Source organism: Equus asinus, chromosome 7 (assembly GCF_041296235.1).
Source record: "Equus asinus isolate D_3611 breed Donkey chromosome 7, EquAss-T2T_v2, whole genome shotgun sequence".
NCBI classification, from domain to species: domain Eukaryota; kingdom Metazoa; phylum Chordata; class Mammalia; order Perissodactyla; family Equidae; genus Equus; species Equus asinus.
In genome coordinates this window covers 106,787,801-106,806,151 of record NC_091796.1, presented here as the reverse complement: position 1 = coordinate 106,806,151, position 18,351 = coordinate 106,787,801, and the positions used below count along the sequence as shown (strand labels likewise).

At 41.8% G+C, this 18,351-nt stretch overlaps 1 protein-coding gene across 9 annotated transcripts in view; it reads left to right on the top strand.

The window, feature by feature from the left end:
* Window positions 1-4,192: 4,192 nt before the first annotated feature.
* The window catches only part of MOK (MOK protein kinase), a 71,625-nt gene continuing 57,466 nt past the window's right edge, over window positions 4,193-18,351 (top strand). For 4 of the 9 annotated variants that reach the window (XM_070514375.1, XM_070514373.1, XM_044774351.2 and 1 more), the window contains exon 1: window positions 4,230-4,463. In XM_070514375.1, the coding sequence (XP_070370476.1) occupies window positions 4,457-4,463 (7 nt within the window). In that variant the 5' untranslated portion in view covers window positions 4,230-4,456. Of the gene's footprint in view, window positions 4,464-18,351 lie in introns of all 9 variants that reach the window. The other 5 variants (XM_070514377.1, XM_070514379.1, XM_014854526.3 and 2 more) reach the window with 3 other exon arrangements.

The window sequence follows — 18,351 nt, the reverse complement described above, 5'->3', positions numbered from 1 at the left end:
CATCTGGGTTTAACAAGCCAGAATCACCTGAGGGTGGGTGACTTCTGTGCGTGATAATGTTCGAGGACCACTGCTCTAAGCAAAATCTCTCACAAATTCCCTTCTTGTCTTCCTTCTAAGGTGCCCTGTTAGCATGGTTTCATCTTCCATTCTGGAGGCCCTTCCCCTCCCGCTGTCCCAGGGCTTCCCATACAATGTGCTGGTTGCACACCAGGGTGCCAGGTCAGAAGGCAGGTGCTGGCTGAAGTCCAGTAGCCCCTGCTCACCTGGGTAAGCACAGCAAGGCTGTGTCTACCTCCAGGGGGCACCTTGCTCTAACTCCTCCACAGGATCAGGATCTACCTGGTCTCTACGATTTCACTACCAAGAACCATTTGTCCACTGAGAAGGTGAGCAGAAAATCCATCAGCCCATGGTGATCAGAAATAACGAGGCTGGGGCTCACGTGCTAAATGCATTCAGCTGTTCACCTTTTTAACAGGTACTCAATGACTATCTGGTAACACGCTCTGCCTGCAGGGAGATAAGAGACAGGTGGGCAGCCCACAGAGCTTAGAACCTACCTGATTAGAAGAAAGGGACGTGAAAGAGACAGTGAGAGAAAGATAAGTGTGACATGGAGACAGGTCCCCAAATAACAGGAAAGACCACAAGGAGATAAGAAGGGAGAGATCAAATCCCAGTGGTCTGGAGAGATTAAATGTGGCTTTTCAGAGCCAAGAAAGACAGCACCATCAACAATAATAATACCAGCAATAATCAAATTTTGTTTTTATCCAATTTATTTTGAGATAAAATTCACATACCTACCATTCTAACAATTTAATACATACACTTCAGTGGTTTTTAGTGGACTTATAAAGTTCGGCACCCATCACCACTGTCTAATTCAAAAATAATGTCAACACCCCCAAAAGAAGCCCCGTACCTGTTAGCAATCACCCCCATTCCTCCAGCCCCTGGCAACTAATCTTTCTGTCTCAATGGATTTGCCTATTCTGGACATTTCCTATAAATATAATCATAAAACATGTGGCCTTTAGTGTCTGGCTTCTTTCACTCAGCACCATGTTTTTGAGACTGCTTAATGGGTATGGGGTTTCCTTTTGGGGCGATGAAAATATTTTGGAACTAGACAGAGGTGATGGTTCCACAACATTGTGAATGTACTAAACGTCACACTTTAAAATGGTTAATTATATGTTATGTGAATTTTGACTCAATTTTTTAAAAAGAAGTAAAAAAATATCGAAGTAGATATTCTTTGACTCAGCAGCTCTACTATAGGAATTTCTCCTCTGGGTACATGTGAACATACAGGAAATGATGTATTTACAGGATTGGTCACTGTAGCAATGTTTGAAAGATCAGACTATTAGAAACAACCTAGATGTCAATCAGTAGGGGACTGGTTAAATAAGGGATGGTACAACCATGAAACAGAACAGCCATCAAATCAAATAAAGAGGTTCTTTGTGTACCAGTAGGGGAAAATCTGCAAGGTGAAGTGTTAAGTAAAAACTGAAAAATGCAGAACAGAGTCACACTATGCTACCATTTGTGTAAGAAAAAGAAAAAAATATATATATAACACATGTTGCCTACCCTCTGGGGAGAGGAACTGGGGGCAGAGGGGTGGTGGGAGGATTTTCGCTGAATTCTGCTTTTATTATTTTCGAATCATGCTAATGATATATATATATATATATATAACATTATTTGAGAAGGAAAAAATACCCTTCTAAACGAAAACCAGTTTGGGCACAAACGTATGAGAGGAGGAGAAGGCAGAAAGATGTGGTGGGTGAAGGGTTAGGTGCTGACGGTCTCAGGTGGAGGGAGATTGTATATGGGGTCAGAAATCTGGATTTCTCCTGTAAACGACAGGCACTTGGGGAGGCTTGGTCTCTGTGGGGCTAGAAGGAGAAGGCTGGGACCAGCGAGAGGTGAGGTGGGCAGAGAAAGGAGGAGGGGTGCGCAGGAAAGTGAGGGATGTTCCGAGGGGCAGGGTTGGGGAGGGGGGTGTGGCGAGGAGGAAGGAAGTGCCGGGGCTGGAATGCACCTGGGTGGATGGTTTCGCCTTTGGCTGGGATGGGATCTGTGGACGGTAGGTCTGGGTGAAAGATGGTCATGCCAGCTTTGGAAATGTTAAGGGCTCATTTGTAGGGGAGAGCTCTGTGCTGGGCTTAGAGAGGAGGAAGCTTCCTGCAAAAGGAGGAGTGATGAATCCCGTCCTGGAGGGAGCACAAGGGAGGGGGCTGAGAAACATAACGAAATAAAAAATTTCATGTTATGTTTCACTCTTTTCCTGAGTGGCTTCTTAATCTTAGGAGATAATATTCTGTGTCTGTGCAAGTGTGAGGAGAAGAGAATTCATGTATAGATCCCTGAATGTATTGGTACAGCGTTTTCGGAGAGTGATTTATTTTATTTTAGTTTTTTTAAAGATTGGCATCTAACAACCATTGCCAAAATTTTTTTTCCTGCTTTTTCTCCCCAAATCCTGCCAGTACACAGTTGTATATTTTAGTTGTGTGTCTTTCTAGTTGTGGCATGTGGGATCCCACCTCACTGTGGCCTGATGAGTGGTGCCATGTCTGCACCCAGGATCCGAACCAGGGAAACCCTGAGCCACCAAAGCGGAACACGTGAACTTAACCATTAGGCCATGAGTGATTTTTTTTTTTTTGAGGAAGATTAGCCCTGAGCTAACTGCTGCCAATCCTCCTCTTTTTGCTGAGGAAGACTGGCCCTGAGCTAACATCCATGCCCATTTTCCTCTACCACAGCATGGCCTGCCAAGTGGTACCATGTCTATACCCGGGATCCAAACCAGTGAACCCAGGCTGCTGAAGCGGAACGTGTGCACTTAACTGCTGTGCCACCAGGCCGGCCCCTGGAGAGTGATTTAATCTCAGTCCATATTTAAATTGTAGATGTCTTTTAACTCCTGAATTCCTACAGAAACAGTCTCATATGTGTTCAAAGATATACACAAAGATATTTTCTCAAGTATTGTTTGTAATTGCAAAAATAGGAATCATTAATAGGGAAATGGTTAAAAAAATGAGAGTATATCCATACCATGGAATATTATGCAGCAGTTAAAAAGCATAGGGTAGCTTTATATGTGCTAATATTAAAAGATGATCATGATTTATTAAATGAAAAAGAGCAAATTATAGGAAAATATCTGATTTTCAATTATGGGGAAAATCTGTCCAAATTCAAACACAGAAATTCAGAAAAGATGCCACCAAATTTTTGCCAGTGGTTAACTCTGGGGAGGGTGAGGAGTGAGAAGGATGGAAATGCTTTGAAGGGATCATTAAAAACTTTGCTTTATAACGTTCTATGCTTTGATTTTGTTTTTCTTTTTAGTGAGGAAGATTCATCGTGAAGTAACACCTGTGCCAGTCTTCCTCTGTTTTGTATGTGGGTCACAGCCCCACACCACTGATAGTGGTGTAAGGCCACGCACCTGGGAAGCAAACCAAACCAAGTGCACCAAACTTAACCCCTAGGCCACGGGCTGGGCCCTTGATTTTTTTTAAATAGACACATTTTCCTTCTTTATTTTCAAAAACCAATAGGAAAAAACAGGGATGCCTGACCTTATGGAGTCGTTGTGGGCATGAAATAAGCAAATCAATGACAATGAGCGTCATAAAATGCTACGCGTTGGTATGTTATTTTTATTGCGTTGACCGTTCCTTGAGGGCGAGGCTGCTTCTTTCTCAGCTGTCACATGTGCACATAGTTCATTCAGATATTCATTCCTTCAACGTTACGGTAGAATGTAAGTTTCGAGAAGTCAGGGACTCTGTCCGCACTGTTCTCCTCCAGCTCCTCAATGCCTGCAAAAGTGCCTGGCGCTCAATAAATGTTTGTTGAATTAAAAAGAAAAACTTACAAATAGATATGTACTAAAGTAGGTAGTAGACGCTCAATTGCAGGATGAGACTGCAAAGAACAGGTATCAATTGACAATTACTTAGTGCATCCTCAGCCTAGTTACAGCTCGAGGCTGTCGTCTGGGCTTTAGACCCTAAATCACTAAATTCGCAGGACGACTTGGAATAGCGATCCGGGCGAAGGTCGTCTACGCTCGAAGGCGGGGAATTGCTTACTTAAAGCGGCGAGGGAGATCGCTTAGCAACCAGACTGAGGAGGCGGGACACACTGCGCAACCGTGCACGTAAGGCTGGCGGACGCAGGCGGGGCGTTTTGCGCACGCGCAGATGGCGGCCTCGGGGCGTTGAGGACCTGACGGTTGCTAAGGTGACAGGGATACAACATGGCGGCCGGATCCTAACGCTCTCCGTCGTGGGACCACCGCGGAGGTCCTCGTTCGGGCCCCTGCCTCAGAGGAGTGGAAGCCAGGGGGTCACCCTTCCTGCCCCTTTCTTCTCCGTCCACTGTCCGCAAGGGGTTGTCGCCGGCTTCCGCATCCAGGATGAAGAGTGAGTGGGGTGGGGAGGGGCGGGGACGCGAGGGCGAGTGGCGCGGGCCGGAGGGGCTGAGGGTCGGGGGGTGGCGGAGGGGCCAGGAGGGCCTTGAAGGCTGGGCCTCGTCGCCCTTCTGCGGCCACTAGGCGGGCCTGGGGAGGGGCCCCGTGTGGAGACCCCGAACCTTCCTGGGCTGTCGGAAGCCGGCGCCCCCCGGGCAGCTCGAGGGGCTCAGGGCTGCTGTGGGGGCAGCGGGGTCTCAAAGCGGCGACCCGAGTCCCGCTGAGGCACATTTTAGTGCCGGGTTGGGTTAGAGTTTTGGGAGCTGAGTGAGATTTTCTTTTTGCATTGGAATGAACCTGAGATTCTTTTCTTGAACGTTCGGCAGTAATGTGAGCGATTACAGTGGAGCTTCCTGCCTTTTAGTGACATCGGTTTAGTGAAAAATTGAGAGGAAAGCTGGGCTGTGTATTTTATTTTATTTTATTTTTGGATCAAACGGTATTTATCGGAACTATTTGTGTAGGAATTTTGAAACAACCTTGTAGTGAATGAGAGTATTGCTCAGAAATGGGAAATGAGGTAGTCGCCCCAGAAAATGTAACGGGGAAAACATTTACCTGTGCTTGGATCTGTGGATTGTGGACAATCCAAGTGCAACCAACTAGAATGGGCTTTTTTTTTTTGCATTACTGTTACAGATGTAATTGTCATTAGTGGTTGTGAGCCAGAGGTGCAGAAAAATACCTACCTCCTTTGCTGTGAAAAGATTAAATTATGTTAGGTGTAGTTATAATTTTAAATTTGCATTGTATCCTAATTGCCACTTGGTAATTGTAAGTGGCATAAAGTGTGTACCAAAGATATTTAAAATAACTGATTCATCTCATTCACTCATTACAAGGCATTCTTATTTTCTTTTGTTGGATATTATTTACATGTCTATCTTTTAAATTAACGCACCCAAAGCTGTAGTTAGAATACAGGGTCTACAAAAGGCTTTACACTTTTACTTAGAATGTGGACTTATATACACATAGTTTTTACTATATGCTTTTTTTCCTTCCCAGCTATTTATTGTGAAAATTTTTGCATCTACAGAAAAGTTGCAAGAAGAGTTCATTGAATGTTTATAAACCCTTCACCTCGATGTATCATTATGCCTTTTGTTTGTGTGCTTGCTCGCTTGCGCTCTGGCATTTTCTCTCTCTCTAAATTATGTATTTATTTATTTTCCTTGAATCTTTTGAGAGGTAGTTGTAGACATCATGACATTTCACCACTAATAATTCAGCAATATCTACTAAGAACAAGGACATTCTCCTAAATAATCACAGTACAAATAGCATGTTGATACAATACTTTCATCCAACATGCAGTCTGTATTTCACACTTTCCCAGTTATCCCAATAATGTCCTTAGAAGTATTTTATTTTTTCCAGAATCTAGTCAAAAATCACAAGTTGCATTTTGTTGTCATATCTCTTTGGTCTCCTTTAATCTGGCACAGTGTTCTGCCTTTTGTGTCAACATTTTTCAAGAATCCAGACCACCTGTTTTGCAGAATGTCTCTCAATTTGGATTTGTCTGATTATTTCCTCAAGATGAGCTTTAACTTAAGTATTTTTTGTTAGGAGTACGTCAGAGGTGATGTTGTGTCCCGGTCAGTGCCTTCTGTCTAGAGTGCCGGGTGTCAGCATGTCTCAGTTTTGGTGAAGTTAGGTTTGATAGTTTGACGTTCCATTTATTCACCTTTGCCTCTTAGACCCTTCAAGCCCCTCCTCTAGAGGCAACTGCTCTTACCAGTTTCCTATGTTTCTCTGTATATGTATGTATATAGAAGCATGTATCTATACATTTTTTTTTAAAGATTGGCACCTGAGCTAACAACTGTAGCCAATCTTATCTTTTTTTTCCCCCTACTTTTTCTCCCCAAATCCACCCAGTACATAGTTGTGTATTTTTTTTAGTTGTGGGTCCTTCTAGTTGTGGCATGTGGGATGCCACCTCAACATGGCCTGATGAGCAGTGCCATGTACATGCCCAGGATCCGAACTGGTGAAACCCTGGGCCGCTGAAGCGGAGCACACGAACTTAACCACTCGGCCACACAGCTGGCCCCTATACATTTTTCTATATGCATATATAAATGTGTATCTATCCCCCTTTTTAAACACTAATGTTAGCATTATATCTGTAAACATTTATAAACACTCACATTTTATTATTTATATCTTTTAAACATTTTTTAATATAGTAGGTATTATTTGATATGTTGTTCTTTTTTTTGTGCTGAGGAAGATTTGCCCTGAGGTAACATCTGTGCTAATCTCCCTCTATTTTGGATGTGGGTTACTGCCACAGCATGGCTGATGAGTGGTGTAGGTCCGCCTCTGGGATGTGAACCAGGGCCACTGAAGCAGAGTGTGCCAAACTTAACCACTAGGCCATGGGGCCAGCCCCCTTGATATGTGCTTTTACTTGGCTGTTTTCTTCGTTTTCAATTACTTGGGTTAGTTGTACATCTTCATCCTTCCTACGCCTTAAAATCCAGTCTGAGAACTGGTGTAACCTATTGTTCCCCAGGTCTAAGTCCTGATCATTAATTAAATACTTAACAAATATTTAACATGGAGAGAATATTCCCGAAGAGGCAGTCACAAAGACAGAGTTGTGAAAGTGGAATGAACAGGAGAAGTGAGTAATGGTGAAATTGAACTCACGGCTTGGTGTCAAAGAATGGGGCTGGAATGCTAGATTATCATGTTGGTCTTTATTTTAGGGTTTTCTAGGTGTATTTTCTAATTTGTTTTCTAGGCAGTGCCCAAGTGTTTAGGGATGTATCGATCATTCTGTGGATGATTCCTGACCTTCTCCTTTTCGTTTTGCATCATTTGCAGTAGTGGGGAGCAAGGAGTAACACAATGTAGTTGTTAAGAGCATGAGCTTTGGAGCTGTGCAGACATGGCAGCCTGTGGCAGGTTACTGACCTTTCTCTTCTTCTTCTTTTTTTTTTTTTTTTTAAAGATTTTATTTGTTTCCTTTTTCTCCCCAAAGCCCCCCAGTACATAGTTGTATATTCTTCGTTGTGGGTCCTTCTAGTTGTGGCATGTGGGACGCTGCCTCAGCATGGCTTGATGAGCAGTGCCATGTCCGTGCCCAGGATTCGAACCGACGAAGCACTGGGCCACCTGGAGCGGAGCACGCGAACTTAACCACTCGGCCACGGGGCCAGCCCCCTTTCTCTTCTTATGCTGGTTTTCATCTGGTTTTCTATTACTGTGTAACAAATCACTCCAACTTACTGGCTTAAAATAACAGCAATCATTATTCATATTATTCATATTCTGTGGATTGCCTGGACTCAACAAGGTGGGTCTCACTTGGAGTCTCTTGTGCAGTTGCAGTCAGGTGGTGGCTGGAGCTGGAATCATCTCAGAAGTTTCTTCACTCACAGATCTGGCAATTGATGCTGGCTGTCCACAGGGATCGTAACTTGGGCTACCAGCCAGAACACTACGCACGGTTTCCACGTGGCTTGGGCTTCCTCACAACGTGGCAGTTGGGTTCTGAGGGTGAACATCCAAAGAGCAGGAGGCAGAAGCAGTGTTACCTTCCCTGATCGAGCCTCAGAAGTGTCATGATATCACTTCCACATCCCTCACATTTGAGGAGAGAGAAGATAGATCCCACTCGTTGATAGAGGAATGGCAAAGACACGTAGTAAGATGGGCATTGGAATCGGATATCTAGAGGCTACCATCTTTACAAAATAAAATCTTCCACACTCATCTTTAAACAGACATATAATACCTGTTTTATAGGATTGTTTCAAAGATTAGATGAGATAATCTATGTCAAGCTCGAGCATAGTCTGGTACATGGTAAATTGTGAATGAGTTGTTATTTGCTATCCCAGTGAATGGAAGGCAGGGATGTGAAAGAGGAAAGAATGACAAACATCAGTTAGATCCTTACTTTGAAAAATTTTACCCTTATCTAATCTAGTGGAAGTACCAATTTTTTCGTGTCTGAACTTTTTAGTGGATTATTCAAAACATACCTATGAAAAAAGGAAAAAAAATACGTATTCTGAAGGCAGTCACTGTTTGCTGTTATATCACAGGGAGTGGTTTTTTAACTTATCTGTTGTAATTGTGCTGGAGTTTAAGCTTTCTGTCCCTCATAAATGTGAGTGTTTCTATAGAATCAAAGTTGCAAGTTATCTCAAATAATCTTGTTCCTTCTCTCCTTCCTAGTGTGCATATCACCTTCTGTTTTTATAAATAGGTGCATCAACTAGCAACTTTGTCTCTTTAAATAAAATAAAATTAAGTAATACTGGCTTTGTGATAAATTCAAACAGTGAAGGTTTTAAGTTAGCCTCAGGACTCTTCGCCTGCTTGGCAGAGTCCATCCTGGTTAACATTTTCTTAAATGTGCTTCCATAAATTTTCTGAGCATATTTTCTGTGTGTGTACGTGTGTGTGTGTGTGTGTGTGTATATATGTGCATGAATATGTATTTGTCCCTTAAATAGATACTCAGAACTAAATGGGGTTATATTAAATATGTTGTACTGTATGTAACATGCTAGGGTGATGCTTCACTGAAGATGTTTGAACATAGATTTTTGAGTAATTCTTCATGTTTATGAGTGGCATACATTCCTAGCAGTGGAGTTACTGGGTTAAAGGGTGCAATTAAAAAATTTTTTGAGTTTATAAATTTGTGTACTTTTGTGTTTTCATTATGTTTTGGTAATTCAGGCCACAGTTTTCATCATTACACTAAATAATTAATCAGGTCCAGCCCTCTTCATTGAAGGTTCCTGACCTTGTTTTAGTAATTTGATTTGAATTTCTTAATCTCTTGAACAGAGTGGAAATTAGAAGCTGAATCCTCTTCTTTCCAACTCTAGTCCTTGAGCCTTGTACTGGGTAATTAACCTCTCCCAATTCTTTTCATCCCTCCGCTGGCTCAGCCCCGTATTACCTGCCTTGATTAAGATCTTTAGAAGCAATGCTTGAATACAAATGTTTGGATTTGGGCATGAAAGTTTCCCTTTTCACAAAAAGTGAATTTGACTTCCACTTCCACAAGTTAAATAAAGCTTAAATTCCACTTAAACAAACAAGCCTTGGTTTAGTAAAAGTCAATAGAATCTTAATATGAACAGTTTCATTTATCTTCCTTTATCCACCTTTTTCATACAGCTGCATTGTTTTAACTCCTCTTTGTCCTTGATTCTGGGTGGGTTTTGTTTTTTGTGACTGTTTATTGTTTCTATTCCCAATGATGTGGGGCAGGATTTCTATTTATTTATTTTTTGCTAGCACAGCTCTGTAGCCTTCATAGCTTTGTGTGCATTTTAATATTTCTCATCTATCCTTAAAGGCCTGTAAAAATATGCCAGATGCTGTTGGAGAGAATAGGAAGATGCTTTTCCTAGGTGTTTTTTCATAGGAGTGTTTTTCTTTTTCTCTCCTCTGCCTTTCATCCTTGTTTTATACCCAGCCCTTCTGTCTGTTGAAAGAGCCTTGGGGGAAACAAGTGACCCCTTATCCACCACAAACATCTCCAGGGCATCAGGTTCCATTTATTGCTTGCTGGTCACGATGGTCTGGAGCCAGCCTGAAATGTTGACATACACTTGGAGTTTGTACTTAAACCACTTAAAGTGCACAGTTGACTGTTTTTTGTTTTTTTTTCAAAGCAAGTCAGCTTAATTTATCTGTGATAAAACACAAATTGGAATTCGTTGTATAACATTTCCCCTTCCTTCCTTCTTAAATCTGAACTCTTTAGTCAACAGCCTGACTTTCAGTACCTGGCCTTCTTCCTTCCCATGAGCTTTATGGCTGTCTCCCTTTAGGCCGATACTGTAGTGTTGAGATGGTTCATTTTAAGCTGATGTTTCTGTTGGCACTTAGCCAAAAGGTTCACCAATTTCATGAAGTTCTTGAGAATACCCATACCCACACACATTTAAAGTAATATATATTCATTGTGAACATTGAAAAACATGGAACAGTATAATGAAGAAAATTAAAATCACTGTTAATCCCACCAGACATGGATACTTTTAAAAATTTTACATATTTACATCCAGTCTTTTTTTATGCATGTATATGTATTTGTATGATTGTTACCATACTTTTTTCACTTAGCATTAAATTATGACTGAACACTTTCCTATATCATTAAATATTTATTCTTTGAAAGCATCATTTTTAATGGGTACATAATATTTCAGCTTGTGGCTATTCCATAATTATTAGATTATTTTCTTGATGTTGGATACTTAAGTTTTTTGCATTCTTGCTGTTCTGGTACTGTGATGAACATCTTTGTCTATAAATGTTGTTTGTATCTATTGGTATCTTTGGGATAGAAACCTGGAAATGTAATTGCTGAACCAAAGGATATGGACTCTTTTCTTTCTAATATCTTTTTTCCTACTTAAACAAGTAATTGATGTTTATTGTAGAATACTCATACTCTACAGAAATAATTAAGCAGAAAGTGAGAGTCTACCATCCCTGCCTTTCCAAGAAGTGCGTTATTGCTGGGGAGGATAGTGGATGTTGTCGGTGGTCCTGCCGCACACCACCACGCTGGTTTCCCCATTGGTTATGCTGTGGCACATGGCCACTGCCTCACCTTGTTCCTGTGTTGAATACACTTGTTGCAAACCTTTGCCAATTTGATAGATGGAACAATTTCTTATTTTAAAAAAAGCAACTCTTTTAACTTTGTATTCTTTTGAGTATTAGTAGTTTGCTTATTGGTCATTTTTATCCCTTAAGTGAATTGTCTTGTGTCCTTTTGTCCATTTCTTCTTTGAAAGATACTAGTATTTATTTATGTGTAAGTTGTCTTTATAATTAAATATTTTAGCTGTTCTAATATGTGTAGCAAATATTTTCTCAGATTGTAGTTTACCTTTACATTTCTTTGGTGACGTTTTTATGTAACACATTAAAACGTGTGGCTAGGCTCCCCTCTGGATCTTCCTTCTTTGTGAGTTCATTGAGCTTCTGCGTTAAAAGGCCGTCCTCGTCTCTTGGGTTGGTAAATATATGAATGCATTTTCTTTTCGTTGGACTTTTACAGTCAGCCTTTTACCAGTATTTACTCATATCTAAGAGTATTGTGGAGTAAAGCTCTAACTTGAATTTTTTAATGTGAAATCTCCCAATTTTAACAGTTTTACTGAGGTATAATTTGCACTCAGTGACATTCACCTATTTTAAGTGTATAATTTGGTGAGTTTTGGCAGATATAGATAGTAGTGTCTCCACTTCCAGTCTAGATGTAGAACCCTTCTATCACTCCCCAGAAGTTCCCTTGTGCCCCTTCGCAATCGATCCCCCTTCCCCATTCCTGGCCGCAGGGATCGTTGATATGCTTTCTGTTGCTAAAATGTTGCCTTTTCTAGAATTTCATATAAATGAAATGTGGTAATGTATATATAAATGTGTGTGGTTTTGAATCTGGCTTCTTTCGTTTAGTGTGATGTTTTTGAGGTTCATGCATGTAGTGGCACGTGTCACTAGTTTGGTCCTTTCTATTGCTAAACGGTATTCCATTGTATGAATAAACCACAATTTGTGTATCCATTCACCAGTTAGTGAACATGCGGGTTGTTTCCATTTTTTGACTGTTGGGAATAATGCTGCTGTGAACATTCACGTACAAGTCTTTGTGTGGGCATTATGTTTTCACTTCTCTAGGGTAGAGTCCTAGGAGTGGAATTGCCGGATTGTATGATAAGTGTCTATTTAACTTTATAAGAAACTTGCCAGCTGTTTTCTAAAGTGGCTATACCGTTTGTCATTCCCATTATCCATGTATGAGGGGTCCATTTACTTCACATCTTGATATTTTCAACACTTGATATTTTCAATCTTTTTAACTTTGCCTTCTAGTGGATGTGCTTTCACTTGAGTTTTAAGAGTCAGTTGTTCCCACTTTTTTTTGTTAAACGACTGTCTAATGTTGCAAAAGGCACCAGGTTGCAGCTCAGCCTAGCCATGGTCAAGGAGTGTTGAGTGACCAGATTGCCTGATGGACTGACTGTATCAGAAGGTTTGAAAGTTACCATATAAGGAGAGACCAAGCAGGACTCTGGTGGTTACTCTTGAGGATTGTGCTGCTCACAACCAGAGTTCATGCTTTCACTGTTCCTCATACCAAAGAATGTGTCTCTATATCATTGGCAGTGCAGTTCCAAATTCTGCTTTTCTCATGGACCTTGTCAGCTGAGCCAGTTATTTTGAAAAGGATCTGTTGCCAAGGTCAGAGCTCTTATAAGTGTGTTTATGTGACTTCATCTGTTTTCCCTTGGTGGCGTTCTGCTCATAGCAGACAGCAGGGGCAGTGTGGTCAGGAAATGACTTCTGGAGTTAGACTCTCTGGGTTTAAAGCCCTGCCCTACCACTTACTGATGTGACCTTGGGCAGGCTACTTAATCTCTCTGTGCCTTAGTTCCTCATTTGTAAGATAGGGCTAATGGGATACCTATTGCATGGGTTTGTTGAGATGATTAAGTGAAAAATGATGCCTGACGCCTAGTGCTCAGATCTCAGTGTTTAATAAGTTCCATTCGCCAATAAAAGGAACCAGAGCTCCTTGGAGAAATGGCTCATCTTAGGATTCAGACAGGAAATACACAAGCTTTTGTAGTGCCAGAAAGAAAGTACTCAAAAAACAAACAAAACACTCATTGATGGGGACATGTCAAAAGGAGCCAACTGAAAGAGTTCCCAATGGTCAAAGCTGGAATAATTTGAGCCACAAAATAAAGTAGTATTGAATTATCCCCCAAAATAAAATAAATATCCATGAATCCATACTAATATGAATGATTGAATAAATAAATGGAGAGAATAGGCAAACTTCCCTCGTAGAAGAATTCCAAATTCTGCCCTCAAGGATGGGAACGTTATTCCCCTCTGTTTAAGTGTGGGCTATGCATAGCGACTTCTTCCAAAGTGTGCAGTATGGACAGCGGGGGAGGAAAGAGTCACTTTTGTACTGGAGAAACCTGACAAACACTACCTCAGCCTGGTGATCAAGGTCCATGTCAACAGTGACAAGTCATGTTAGTAGTATGTGTCCTTGAGATGATGTGATGAAAGGGCACTGTGGTCTTCTTCCTCAAAACCCATAACCTGAGTCTAATCATGAGGAAAACAGCAGACAAATTCTAGTAGAAGGACATCTTGCAAAATACCTGACCAGTACTCCTCAAAACTGTCAATGTTACCCAGACAAGGAAAGTCTGAGAAACTGTCACAGCCAAGAGGAGCCTAAGGAGATATGACGGCATGATGTTATATGGTGTCCTAGAAAAAGGATATTAAGTAAAAACTAAGGAAATCTGAACAAAGTGTGGACTTTAGTTAATAATAATGTACCAGTATTGGTTCATTAATTGTGACAAATATACAATACTATTTAAGATGTTAATAATAAGGGAGACTGGGTGTGGGGTATATGGGAATTCTCCATACTATCTTCACAGGTTTTCTGTAAATCTAAAACTATTCTAAAATTAAAAGTTTATTTAAAAAAATGGTGCCTGACATAGGGTAGGTGTCCAACAATGTTGGCTATGATCACCTAGCTTGGTTTTGTTTGTTTTGTAGGTTTACTGGGACCTGGTCATAGTTAAGGCTGAATTCACCTTGTGCATAGTTTCTTGGCATGTAATTAGGAAAAACATATTCTGAAAGATAGTTTGCTTGGAGGGATATGAAACTTTTAGAAGGTAATTAAGAAGCCTCCTTCTGGCCACTTTATCCTTCTTGTCCTTTTAATTCACTGTTGCATTTATATGGATGGTCTGACCTGGGAAAGGAGGTAACTTAAGGGGCAGGAGATCTCTCTTCATATGTTGGAAAAACCCAACATTTAAAGATGGAGATGAATAAAAAAGGGTTGGTTGCCAGTTAGTCAATATTAATAATTTTGTGATTCAGTTGTCAGCGAAGATCCCCCTGCAGTATGTGTCCAGGGGGCTATAGGAATATTAGATTACAAGGCATGTGACTTGGTATTTCCTCTTTGAATCATTTGTTGAGTATGTACAGGGGACAAAAGAGAACAATTTGGGCAGATTGTAGACCTGCCTTTAAGGAACTTAATGGCATTATGGGGAGAGGGTGTAAAGTAGCGTGCGCAGTTCTGTAACAGAGGACACAGGTGCATTCAGAAGGAGGAAAGACATCTGCTTTACGGCCTACCAGGTCGGTCCTGGGAGGTTAGAATCTAAAGCACCACGTACTTGATATGATACACCATGTACTCATTAATTTGACCTTTAATATTATCTAAACGCAAATGTGGCTCTCCTTCCCTCCCTCCGTCTCTTTCATAAGAAAAGGACCTAAAATTAGGGGCATGGGGACATACTCTAAGTCCTCAAGGCGAGGGATTATGTTTTATTGATCTTTGTATCTACAGTTCATGGCACAGTACCTGGTGCATAGCTGTGCTAATAAATCTTTATTGACATCCACAATGATTTAGTCATACTACCAGGGATGTTTAATTAATTTAGGCTGAAGTGTAGCATAAATTGCATTGGGAGGGGTCCCAAGACCACCCCTAGGTTCCATGATTCAAGTGGAGGACTCACAGGACTCAGGATATAGTTGTACTCATGGCTATGGTTTCCTACAGTGAGAGGATACGGAGAAAAATCAGCAAAGGAAAAAGGAACATGGGGCAAAGTCTAGAGGAAACAAGGTACAAGCTTCCAAGAGTCCTCTCCCAGTAGGGTCACACATGACTCACTTCATTCCTCCAGATTCCTCCACAATTCCACAAATTGTGACAACACGTGTGAAATGTTTTCTATCAGGGAAGCTCATTAGAGACTCAGTGCCCAGGGCTTTTCTTGGGAGCTGATAATATAGGCACCCTCTGCCCAGCACGTACAAAAATTCCAGACTCCCAGAAGGAAAGCAGATTCACCATAAACCACATTGCTCGCACGAACAGTTTAGGCACAATGAGCCACTCTTATCATTTAAGGAAGATGGGAGCTCTCCTGAAATTCCGGTTCCCAGATGGCAGCCAAGGGCCAGCCTTGCCAGCAGACCTTTCTAAGGAGAGCCATTGTAGACTTGCCGTGTGACCTCTTCTGTACAGTAATAGACTGTGTCTCCTTTTAGGGGAATTTCTGGGCGTTCCAGTGTAGCCCCTCCAACAGAAGGGAAAGATTTGGTGTTATGTTAGCAAGCAGCAGCTATTCCTTGACTAGTAAGAGTTAGGTTAGGTAGGTCAGGATGAGGTCTTCTAGAAGGCAGAAGGATGTATTGCTCAGTAAACATATCAGGCTGGTTGAATTTTCCCACAAAGCTTCAAGTTTGGAGGCTCCTAAAGAAATTTGTCAAAATTGTCTAAAAGGTTCCAAACTGGACAAATTATTGGTAAGTTGCTGGGCCTGTATTTTGGTCGGTTTGTTTGAAGAAGCTTCTCCGGAGATAGACTCAAGAATCTTTCTTGTCTCGTTCCAGGACTGAGTGGGTAGGTTCCCCGTTTTAGAGAGGCTCCGGGGTTTAACCTGTGGTTGTCAAACACGCTATGGCTTCCATTTTTGTCAGAAGGGATCTGACACCTCTATCCTGAAGACTCCATTGGGGCTGCCCCTGCCTTACTTTAGCCAGCTTCTCTTAAAGATTTTTTATTTTTTCCTTTTTCTCCCCAAAGCCCCCCGGTACATAGTTGTATATTCTTCGTTGTGGGTCCTTCTAGTTGTGGCATGTGGGACGCTGCCTCAGCGTGGTTTGATGAGCAGTGCCATGTCCGCGCCCAGGATTCGAACCAACGAAACACTGGGCCGCCTGCAGCGGAGCGTGCGAACTTAACCACTTGGCCACGGGGCCAGCCCCTAGCCAGCTTCTCTTAGAAGGCAAGTGGGAAGAACTGTAAAACTGGCAGAATAGTTTTGAAATCCTGCCTTGCTGGATGCTAGATCAGTTCTTTTTCTTCTTAAAGACTTTTTTTTTTTTCAAAGGTTGGCACCTGGGCTAACAACTATTGCCAATCTTTTTTTTTTTTTCTGCTTTATCTCCCCAACCCCCCCCCCCGCCCCCCTGTACACAGTTGTATATCGTAGTTGCAGGTCCTTCTAGTTGTGGGATGTGGGATGCCGCCTCAACCTAGCCTGACGAGCAGTGCCGTGTCCGCGCTCAGCATCTGAGCCCTGGGCCGCCGCAGCGGAGCACACGAATTTAACCACTTGGCCACGGAGCCGGCCCCTAGATTGGTTTTTTAAAATTATTTTTTATTCAGGGAAGACTGGAGTCAGAGGGATTCTAGTAGCTTAGTTTAAAGATCTTCACTTTGGGCATCCAGAGCAGCTCTGGGGACGTTAACTCGTCTACTTCAAAGACACGTCTGGTTATACACCGCACACCCCTCCCGTGTGCTCCTCTGTGCCCTGGAGACTCACCGCACATTTCGGGGAAAGGCACCGAGGAATTCTGCAGTCAGACGCGTTTCTCTATATTTAACCGTGCATTTCCCAAATTTATTTTCTCATGGAACCCTCTTTCATGGAATACCCATTAGGTTGGGGGGCTACCCAGTTCCAATGTTCTGTGGAACTCAATTTGGAAAATGCTGGTCTAGAGAGTCAGCACCCTCAGGTAGTTCTCCTTGCTGATGATCTGCAGAGAAGCCCTTCCTGGTATGATAGCCCACCTTTTCTCCCTCACAACACAGGCCAGTCATGAGACTTGGCTTCTGTCACAGTCTTTGCTGCAGACTGTGGCCTTTGGTGCACAGACTTCCTTATGTGTGAATGGAATGGTCTTAATACTGAAGTAATAGTATCCCACTGCCCCAAGCTTTCTTTGTTTTTGCTGTTGTTTTCCGTTGGTTTGTTTCTCTTTCCTGGTATAATGTATTTTATCTCCAACTCTTGTAAGTTGCCAAGACCAGGTAATGTTAGTGTTGGGGCTGGTAGTCCTTCTCAGAGCGTTTTCACCTGAGATAAAGGAGCTATCTGAAAAATAAGATGGAGACCTATTTCAGGGAACCAGAAGAGGCGCTTTGGAGCTAACCATGGGAAAAGACATCTAGTCTCCCTGTTAAGGGGACTTTTGAGGAATATAAGTGACCCCTAAACTTTGGTTCTCATTCAAGAGAATTGTCTTAGTCTGTTTCAGTTGTAAGGACCAGCAAGTCTCATTACACTTCACAAGTTGGAGGTGTATTATAACAATCAATTAAGGATGAGCTTAAGAACAGGAAAGTCTAGAACAGGAAGAACTGGGCCTTTTAGGAACTGGGACCATATATATATTTTTAATTTTAATTTTAATTTTAATTTTTTGAGTAAGATTAGCCTTGAGCTAACATCTACCACCAATCCTCCTCTTTTTCCTGAGGAAGATTGGCCCTGACCTAACATTCGTGCTGATCTTCCTCCATTTTTTTTATATGTGGGATGCTTGCCACAGCATGGCTTGATAAGTGGTGCGTAGGTCTGCACCTGGGATCCAAACTGGCGAACCCCAGGCCACCAAAGCAGAGTGTGTGAACTTAACCACTGCGCCACCAGGCCGGCCCCTGGAACCATTTTGAAAGCAGTTCTTTTGGACCTCAGTAGTTGGAATTTGTGGACATGACAGTTCTGCCATTAATATGATTTCTCAGTCTGTTTTTGTTTGTGCCTTTCCCTGAATATACAATTTACTGTATATCTTTTCTGTTCTTCATACTTTCTGCTTATTCTAACTATAGCTTGTTTTTTTCCCCCCAACTTTTAAAAATTGGAGTATAACATACATACAGAAATCTGCACAAATTATACATGTACAGGTTGGTGCAGTTTCATAAAGTGAACATGTCCTTGTAACCTGCTCCCAGATCAAGAAACAGCATT